At 45.5% G+C, this 10,201-nt stretch overlaps 1 protein-coding gene across 1 annotated transcript; it reads right to left on the reverse strand.

Annotated features, from left to right (window-relative positions):
- Window positions 1-2,571: 2,571 nt before the first annotated feature.
- Window positions 2,572-5,739, reverse strand: LOC119356654 (receptor-like serine/threonine-protein kinase SD1-8). The gene is made up of 7 exons (XM_037623636.1): window positions 4,393-5,739; window positions 4,153-4,254; window positions 3,905-4,059; window positions 3,606-3,816; window positions 3,274-3,511; window positions 3,053-3,200; window positions 2,572-2,972 (listed from the first exon to the last, which is right to left on the reverse strand). Exons 1-7 carry the CDS (start codon window positions 5,699-5,701, stop codon window positions 2,670-2,672), a joined length of 2,466 nt encoding a protein of 821 aa, XP_037479533.1. The 5' UTR covers window positions 5,702-5,739; the 3' UTR covers window positions 2,572-2,669.
- Between the last annotated feature and the right edge of the window lie 4,462 nt (window positions 5,740-10,201).

Here is a 10,201-nt window from a genome sequence, read left to right on the forward strand (position 1 = left end):
CGTACATGGGCCAGCTTTTTTCCCTTGTTTCTTGTGCCTGTTTTCTTGTGGGATTTTTTCCTGGTTTTTTTAGTTGTTGTTTTCTACCTTTTTCCTTTCTTTCATTTTATTATTGTGGTTTAAATTTTAAATTGATGAATATATTTTTAACTGCATGAACATTTAAAAAAATCAATGTTTTTTAACTTTCATCTTTTTAAAGTAATTTTGTTGGAAAACTTGGTGACCTAGGAACGAAGAAACCACTACCTGTTGCCCTATAAATCTAAAGGAACAAATAGCGACAATACCAATGCGACTAGTACGTGTGGTTCCCGGTACACGTTTGCTAAGTGGGTCATGCTAGGGAGATCAATGAAATGTGATACCAAGATGTCAAAAACTTGATGGCGAGAAGGGTGAGAGTTGGATCGAAGGTAGTAGTCATGGTTAATTCGAGGGCATGACCAGTATCTGCGCCAACCTTTCTGACAAAAGGGATGAGAAGGGGCGGTTGAGCACAGGAGCAAAGGGGTGAGCAAGTAGACGTTCATCGACTAGAGAGTGCTGGGCGGGGAGGAGGGGGGAGGGAATCATTTTTGTGTCTATCATATTGTTTGCCTTAAGATTTCTATGAATTTTCTTCAAATCTTACTGAGCCTATTCAAAATCATTTTCTTTTTGCTTCGGAGATGGGTTGGTTGGATTAAAAGTATTTTTGTTAGTCTGGTAATTCTCCTGTGCTTATACATGTCATTCCAGGGAAACAATTTCACTCTAAAAGGGGAGTGAGCTAGAGAGACACTCTTCCCTCTGCTTTTTGTCCTGGCTGTTGATTTCTTACAACAAATTCTTAATGAAGCAAGAAGAGACAACATTATCACTACTCCTCTAAAGATCAATCCATGCCCTAATTTCCCTGTCATTCAATATGCATATGACACCATACTAGTCCTGCTTGCAGATGATGTCTAATTGCTTCAAATCAGAAAACCTTCTCTTTTGCACTTTGTTACTCAAACTAGGCTTACACTAAACTATAATAACTTAGTGATAATTCCCATTAATGTTGCCCCAAAAAATATTGAGTCCATAAATAACACTCGTGGATGTCTACTAGGCTCCTTACCATTTAATTACGTTGGATTACCACTCAACACAAACAAGCTTAAAATTGAAGACTTCAATGCAGTAAGCCAGTAATGCATATAATTGAGAGAAGAATCTTAGGTTGTACAACTTCAATTTCATATGATGGTAGTTTACAACTTATCAAATCATTTTTCTCCTCTCTGCCTACATACTTTATGTGTCGTCTTGCTCTTCCTTTGGGAGTTGTGGACCAGGTCAATAAGTACTTAAGGCATTGCTTGTGGAGAAATTTTAGGTCTGAAGACATAGTCAAGCAAACCTAAAATCCATGGGGGTTTAGAAGTCTTAGACATAGTCAAGCAAAACAAAGCTCTGCTCCTTCAAAACCTCCACAAGTTCTATAAAAAGGAAAACTTTCCTTGGGTAGATCTCATCTGGAAGTTATACTATGTTGATGTTCCACCTCATGGTAGACTTAAGGGATCATTTTGGTGGAAATATCACTTGAAGCTCATCCCTCAATACAAGGAAGTAGCACAATGCAATGTTGTAAGGTAGACCGTGCTTTTTTGGGAGGATAATTGGATTGGTCCACCTCTAATTCAACAATTTCTGGAGCTTCATCCTTTTTCCACCAAAGAAAATAGTTCTCTAGCAGCAATGATCAATCACCAAGATGTCTCTGAGCACTTCTAGAGGCCACCTACAAACCAAGCTTTCGCATAACTTACTGAACTTGAGAAGACCCTGACTCAGATCAACTTCTCTGCAACTATTGACACTTCATCTAACAACTGGAAAACAAAAGTTTACTCTTCCAGGAAGATGCACAAGCACATCATGAGTCCATTAAGTGCTCATTGCTTCTTTCACTGGCTCTAGAAATGGGCAAGCAGAATCAGACACAAAATTTTCTTTTGGCCAGCTTTGTATGATAGAGTGGACACAAGGGTTTACTTCAAAGGAAATCTTTTAACATGGATTCATATGACTGTGTGTTGTGCAATGAAAACACCGAGGATAACATCCATCATCTACTGAGACTGTACATTTGCACAAGACTGTTGTCACTCAATTTCTCCAAATAGGCATAGAGGAATTTCACTCTTTGATGAAGTCTTGCTTGTACATCAGACCTTCCCAAAGTAGAGTGCCTTAGATATCATCATCATGGGCTGCTGGAATATTTGAATACAGAGAAATAAAATTTTCAAAAATGAAATGGCAGGTAGTTTTTTCTTGGAAGCATAGGCTCAAACAAGATGTTATGTTGGTCAAGCATAGGACAAAGGTAAATAATCTAGATACTCTCAATCACTGGATTGCTCCCTTGATTTGATTAACCTCTTTTTATTATCTTGTTTTCATGTTAGAGAAAGCTAGAGTTGGTTAGATGCAAATCTTCATATGCTTGAATGTATATTTGTATTTGTACATATTTTAATTTAATAGAAAAATACACTGTATAACTATTGTTCTACACTCTCAGGGTAAAAAACATTGATTCAATAGACCAATCTCCTTTCTCTTATAATGTAGAAGTACATTACTTACAAAAAGGTAATGTTTTACATATTAAATTAGCATTAGTATCTTTCCTACCGCCCTTCCAACACTGTGAGGCTCATGCTGTTCATAGAGCTGGTGGTGTTTTCTCCTGTTTCTTTTGCTTCGGAGTTCCTTTGTGCAAAATACACAGGTTGTCTTGGAGTTGAGAGTGATGTGGCTTCGTTCTCCAACATGAACACAACCTTTGACATGAGTGGCCTATTGTTTGGATTGTCTTGCACACATAAGAGTCCTATATGAATACACCGTAGAACTTCAGCTGGTGAACAATTATCAATAACGGAAGAGTCCACCATATCCATTGGCTTTCCATCATTCCATAAGTTCCATGCCTGAACCAATTGAACCAAACTCCTATAAAATTACTAGTTTCATTTGAGGTCGAGGCAAAATTAGAATTAATCGTACTTACATAAGCTAATAGGTTTGGAAAGTCTGAGAGGTGGGGTAAGCTAATCTTCAGACCACTTATGATCTCCAAGAGTAGTACACCAAAGCTATAGGTATCGGACTTGACAGAGAAGGCGCCGTCCATTGCATATTCAGGAGACATGTAACCGCTGCATCACAAATGATCAATAATTGAGTAACATATAATTTTAACTAAATAAATGTCTTGCACGAATTACTCACTAAGTCCCAACAACTCGGTTAGTGTTTGCTTCTTGTTGGTTGCGACCAAAGATTCTTGCCATACCAAAATCAGATATCTTTGGGCTCATATCCACATCTAACAAGATGTTGCTTGATTTGAGATCTCTATGAATTATAGTCAACCTTGAATCTTGGTGGAGATAAAGAAGTCCTCTGGCTACTCCTTTGATTATTTGAGACCTTGTTGGCCAGTCAAGAACATACTTACTTGCATCATCTAGCAAAAACATTATGCAACATTGTTATAATTATGCAGTCAAGCTCTTTCAAATAGCGTGCTAGCTTTTATGAAAATGTAAATTTGAACATACCAAAAATGAAGATATCCAAGCTTTTGTTTGGTAAGTATTCGTAAATCAGAAGCCTTTCATCTCCATGAATGCAATAACCAAGAAGTCTAACAAGGTTTCTATGCTGCAACTTGGCAATTAGAACAACTTCATTTCTGAATTCTTCTGCTCCTTGTCCAGAACTCTTACTGAGCCTTTTGATAGCAACTTCTGTATCATCTTCTAGCATTCCCTGCAGAATTTCTTATCATTCTTAAGCTGAACAATACAGTATTGTCGCCTTCATCAGATACTGTACTTGGTAAGATTAATTTTGTTACCTTGTAAACCTTCCCAAAGCCTCCTTGTCCGAGCATGTTCTCCTTAGAGAAATCGTTTGTTGCGGTAACAATGTCTCTGAAGCTAACAAATGGAAGCTCTATATTTTCATCACCCAGAATAGTCTTTGCCTGGATATCCTTTTTACGGCGCATGCCTAACAGAAAGAATTGAAATATTGTTTGTTAGTAGTCCTCAGAAGTGCTACGGTAATAATGCATCCTGAGTTGTGAAGCAGCCGTGATTCTACCTCTGAACTTGCATATCCAAACAAGGAACATGCACATCAGTACAAGCAGACATGCCGCAACAGGTAGTAAAATCTTTAGCAAACTCCCCCTCTTTCTATTAGCTGCACAAATAAATTTCACGAAGAAAATTACTGCATTAACAGTCACATATATGATGTATGACGATATTTGACCAATTGTTAATTGTTGTTGGGACCTATACAAATTGGCATAGTTGCACTGCAGCTGCACGTACGTACCTGCTAGTTCAGACTTTGCCAGCCTCACGTAGAGCTCCTGCCCTTTGTCGACATACCGGACATCGACGATGTTACCAACCCAGATGACGCAACCGCTGCCTCCACCACCTCCTCTGATGTCCGCGGCAGCGAAGGCCACGCACGAGCAGTTGGCCAGGCACCTCGCCCTGCACTCCTCCAGCGTCGCGCCGGCGTCCACCGTCGCGTTGTCCGTGTCGGGGAGCTTCACGCCGGACACCACCGCGAACCCGTCCGTGGTGGCGCCCCTGCCGCGGCACTCCAGCGGCGCGTTCCTCCGGCACCCGGCCGACGCCTCCCTCATGGACCACTGCGCAGGGGACACTGGGACGAACCCCACCACGCAGCCGCAGAAGAGCGTGGACGCCGTGTTCACGTTGCACAGCCCGAAGGCGCCGCACTTGGCGTAGTCATCGCACACGTCCATCGGCGCCCGCGCGAACACGTTCCACACCCGGCTATCGGCGTCCCACACCAGCCGCTGGATCACGCCGGACTCGCTCAGCACGAGCCGCGAGAAGGGCGCGCCCGCCGTGGCGTTGAACACGTAGGCCACCTCGTCGGGCCGGACCACCATCTGGTTGGAGAACATGTTGGAGTAGGACGCCATCTCCGGGATGCCACTGAACCACAGCCCGTTCCACGGCCCCGTGCGGTACTTCTTGGCGCCGCCGCGCCACGACACGCAGTCCGGGAGCCCCCTGGTGTCCATGGCGCGACGGCAATCGCCCGTCGCCGGGTCGTCCGGGGACCGCCACGACGTGAGGGACCACTCGACGCCGGTCTGCGGGTTCCTGCCGAGCCTCATGCCCGCGATCAGGGTGTTGGTCGGGTGGTCGAACGACTGCCAGAGGACGGTGCCGCTGCTCTCGTCGCGCACCACCAGGTTGCCGGACTCAAGCAGCTGCGCCACCGCCGCGGAAGTAGTGTCGCCGTCCGTCGTGTTGGAGGACCACGCGGCCCGACTGGAGCCATCGAGAAGGTGAAGGATGCCCGCGCCGTCGATCACCAGCACGCCGGCGGTGTCGTTGAGCGGGTTGTCGCGGTTGGCCACCCAGACCACGGCGTCCGTGGACGCGGAGAACCATATCCCGAGGTACCATCGGCTTGGCGCGCCCGGGGAGAAGAACCCCAGTGTGAAGGAGCCATCAACCGAGACGAGCGTCTGGTCGCCGGTGATATTGCGGCGGCCATCGTTCAGAGCGTCCGGAGACGAAACGCCCGAGCCCAAGCTGGTTCCGATTGAAAGGCAGAGCACGGAGACGAGCATGACACGAAGGTTGAGAAACATGGTTGTGTTGTGGTTCGCGGCCTCTCGTAGCACTTCTTGGTAGTACTCCCTTCATTCCAAATTACTCGTCGCAGAAATGGATGTATCTAGAACTAAAATACATCTAGATACATTCATACATGCGATAAGTAATTCGGAACGGAGGAAGTACGAAACAAAAGAAATGCGCGTGTGTTTGATAGCTGCTCTATGTTTCATCGCCGGGCGTCAAAGGAGAAGTAGGCTGTTGTTTCTACACGATCCCGGTGATGTATCCACCATGTTGCGAATACTAACGAGTGGCCATTTGATTGCGCGGTCGCTTGGCAGGCTACGTACATGTAGGGGAATAGCTAGTCCATGGCCGACGGATCGACTCGGTCCAAGAACAAGTATACTTGCACATGACGGCACAGAGAAGATTACCTAGTCATGGACCGTATGTGACTGCTACTCCCTCCGTTTGGAATTACTTGTCTCGAATATGGATGTATGTAGAACTAAAATACATCTAGATATATCTATTTTTGCTTCGTTCGGAATTATTTGTCTCGAATATGGATGTATCTAGAACTAAAATACATCTAGATACATCCATTTCTGCGACAAGTAATTCCGAACAAAGGGAATAATTAGCAAGGAAAGTTACGTGACTCGCATCCACCGGCAAGGCCCTTTTCCGAGGCTTTAATGGCGCCCTTGACTCCTTTGATCCCAAGAAATGGAAATTGTACAGGAATGCATCACTGTCTGTTACTTTTCCAGTTAATCTCGTCTCCATTTGTTACTCGTCACTCTTCATCTTCAATTATGTTAGTATAAACACACGGAATAATAAAAACTACAGCCAGATTTATAGACCATCTAGCGACGATCACAAGCACTGAAATGAGCTGAAGATGCGCTACCGTCATCGTTCCTCCCTCGTCGGAGTCGGACACAACTTGTTGTAGTAAAAAGTTAGGAAGTCATCGTGCTAAGGCCTACCAATACACTAGAACAACAACCGCCGTCGATGAAGAAAACTTATATCGAAAGAATCCAAACTGAAAATACATGAATAAAGAAAAACAAAGACCGGATCCGAGCGGGATACACCAAAGACAACCACTCACCGAATCCCGCGAGATCCGCCGGAGACACACTACGATACGCCCTCCGACGATGCTAGACGCACCACCAGAACGGGGGCTAGGCCGGAAGAACCTTATTCCATCTTCAAGAAGTCGCCGGCATCTCATCTCCATTTGTTACTTGTCTCTAATGATTTGAAATCTTATTTACTGCCTTCGTCCTGATTTACTAGTCCCCTTGTATTTTGCATCATATTTTGACCAAAATTGTAACTTAATAAAATGTAAGTTGTATGCACCAAAAATAATATGATTGAAAACTACATTTAAATATGAATCTGACAATATAAGTTTTTGTGATATGCATTAATATTTTGTTGGTCAAATATATGGTCAAACTATGACCTAAAATACAAGGGGAATGTAAACCATAACGGAGGTAGTAGTTAGCATGTGAATCATGTATTGTTCTCCTCGCTTAACCCCCGCCCTGGTGATGCGTCTAGCATTGTTGGTGGACGTCTGGAGGTGTGTCTTCGTTAAATCTGTCTTTTGTCTTTGGTGGATTTGCTCAGAACTGGTTGTCGTTCGTCTACATTCCTGTGTTTTCAGATTGGATCCTTTCGATCTACGCCACTCTTCATTGGCGGTGGTTTCTGTTCTAGTGTGCTGGTCCTCTAGGGCCTTAGCACGACGACTTCCTGACTTTCTACTACAACGAGTTTTGTCCGGCTCCGGCAAGGGAGGGCCGATAACGGCGACACGCCTTCAGTTCACTTCACTGCTTGGAATCATCGCTAGGTGATCTACGAATCTGAATGTAATTTTTATTATTTCTGGTATTTATTGTACTGTCATGATTGAAAATTAATAGAACGGAAGTTTTTTCCCGGAAAAAGATTTGGCTCAAACAGGAGTACATTTTAACTCATCCATGGGACATAACGATGATCTTTTCTGCTTCTCAAAAAGTAGATCCATTCCCGATGCTAACTTGGGCTTGAGCTCTCGGCTTCTCTTGATACAACCTCGCCCTAAGCCTCTAAGAGCATCTACAACTGAGCACCTCAAACAACTCTCAATGTCCAGGCGGATGACCTAATTACTAACTGGTCAAAAAAAATTGATCCAGACGTGCGCCACAAACCCGCCACAAACGCTCGGGCTGATCGGCACCCTCATATCCAGCTCAAATCTTGGGTGGAATGGGGCGGCCCAGGGGTGTGTGCCACATCAGAGTGACTACCGTGTCCCACACATAATCGCTCGGAAACCCAATGGTCCGACAGACTTCTCCTCCGGTGGGGGAGTGAACGCCGTGTGGGCCAAGGTCCAGCTAAGCGGGCGCCGTCCCTCGGCCCAAGCCACATCTGTTTCCACCCTCTCCGTGTCGCCAGTCCATCCACTTTTGTCCCTCTCCGCCTCCCTCGCCCCTCGTCGTCCACCTCCGCCATGGCCCGACAGAAGAAGACCACCTACACTATGCCAATGACGGAGCGACATTTCTAGATGCTCGAGGAGATCCGCGCTAGGCGCACCGCCCGGTCGGATCCCAACGGGCCTGCCTCCGTAATCGTCGGAGGAGGAGGAGGAAGGGAAGACACGGTCGGTGCCGGAGCAGCAGCCGACGAAGGAGGAGAAGGAGGAGGAGGAGGAAGAAGTAGAGCTGGAACCGGTCGTGGGCTTCGCCATGGAAGATGCTAGATTTGGTACAATTCTAATGCATTCTCTCTCTCTTAAAATGCAAGATATACAAAGAGAGGGAGGTTACCAGCAACTGGAATTATTGATCTAAAATCGCAACAATAAAGAAAGCAATTCTCCTGAGCTCAAAACGATGCGTGGATTTTTGGAGAATTATTTAGAATATATGAAGAATATTGGAGCAAAGAAATATCAAAGGGGGTCCAGCAGCTAGTCACACGGATAGGTGGCGCGGTGATACATCTCCAACGTATCTATAATTTTTTATTGTTCCATGCTGTTATATTATCAATTTTGGATGTTTTATATTCATTTTATAGAAATTTATATCATTTTTTGGGACTAACCTATTGACGTAGTGCCCAATGCCAGTTGCTGGTTTTTGCTTGTTTTCTACTTCGCGGAATATGTTGGAAATATGCCCTAGAGGCAATAATAAAATGATTATTATATTTCCTTGTTCATGATAATTGTCTATTATTCATTCTATAATTGTATTATCCGGAAATCGTAATACATGTGTGAATACATAGACCACAATGTGTCCCTAGTGAGCCTCTAGTTGACTAGCTCGTTGATCAACAGATAGTCATGGTTTTCTGGCTATGGACATGGGGATGTTATTGATAACGGGATCACATCATTAGGAGAATGATGTGATGGACAAGACCCAAACCTAAGCATAGCACAAAGATCGTGTAGTTCGTTTGCTGTAGCTTTTTTGGATGTCAAGTATCATTTCCTTAGACCATGAGATTGTGCAACTCCCGGATACCGTAGGAATGCCTTGCGTGTGCCAAACGTCACAACGTAACTGGGTGACTATAAAGGTACATTACAGGTATCTCCGAAAGTGTCTGTTGGGTTGGCACGAATCGAGACTGGGATTTGTCACTCCGTATGACGGAGAGGTATCTCTGGACCCACTCGGTAATGCATCATCATAATGAGCTCAATGTGATCAAGTGGTTGATCACGGGATCATGCATTACGGTACGAGTAAAGTGACTTGCCGGTAACGAGACTGAACAAGGTATTGTGATACCGACGATCGAGTCTCGGGCAAGTAACGTACCGATTGACAAAGGGAATTGAGTACGGGATTGATTAGGTCCTCGACATCATGGTTCATCCGATGAGATCATCGAGGAGCATGTGGGAGCCGACATGGGTATCCAGATCCCGCTGTTGGTTATTAACCAGAGAATCGTCTCGGTCATGTCTACTTGTCTCCCGAACCCGTAGGGTCTACACACTTAAGGTTCGGTGACGCTAGGGTTGTATAGATATGAGTATGCAGTAATCCGAAAGTTGTTCGGAGTCTCGGATGAGATCCTGGACGTTACGAGGAGTTCCGGAATGGTCCGGAGGTGAAGAATTATATATAGGAAGTGTAGTTTCGGCCATCGGGAAAGTTTCGGGGTCACCGGTATTGTACCGGGACCACCGGAAGGGTCCTGGGGGTCCACCGGGTGGAGCCACCCATCCCGGAGGACCTCATGGGCTGAAGTGGGGAGGGGAACCAGCCCATAGTGGGCTGGTGCGCCCCCCCTTGGGCCCCCCATGCGCCTAGGGTTGGGAACCCTAGGGGAGGGGGCGCCTCCACTTGCCTTGGGGGCTACTCCAACCCCTTGGCCGCCGCCCCCCTAGGAGATCCCATCTCCTAGGGCCGATGCACCCCCCTAGGGGGCCTATATAAAGGGGGGGGGGGAGGGCAGCCGCACCTCAAGCCTTGGTGCCTCCC

Source organism: Triticum dicoccoides, chromosome 2A (assembly GCF_002162155.2).
Source record: "Triticum dicoccoides isolate Atlit2015 ecotype Zavitan chromosome 2A, WEW_v2.0, whole genome shotgun sequence".
Taxonomy (NCBI): Eukaryota; Viridiplantae; Streptophyta; class Magnoliopsida; order Poales; family Poaceae; genus Triticum; species Triticum dicoccoides.

Bases quoted from the DNA above. Each gene is read 5' to 3' on its own strand.
- LOC119356654 (XM_037623636.1), bottom strand. From the start codon at position 5,701: ATGTTTCTCAACCTTCGTGTCATGCTCGTCTCCGTGCTCTGCCTTTCA. The intron at 4,255-4,392 runs GTACGTACGTGC...TTATTTGTGCAG, and splicing joins GGCAAAGTCTGAACTAGCAG to CTAATAGAAAGAGGGGGAGT. The intron at 4,060-4,152 runs GTAGAATCACGG...TCTTTCTGTTAG, and splicing joins TTGGATATGCAAGTTCAGAG to GCATGCGCCGTAAAAAGGAT.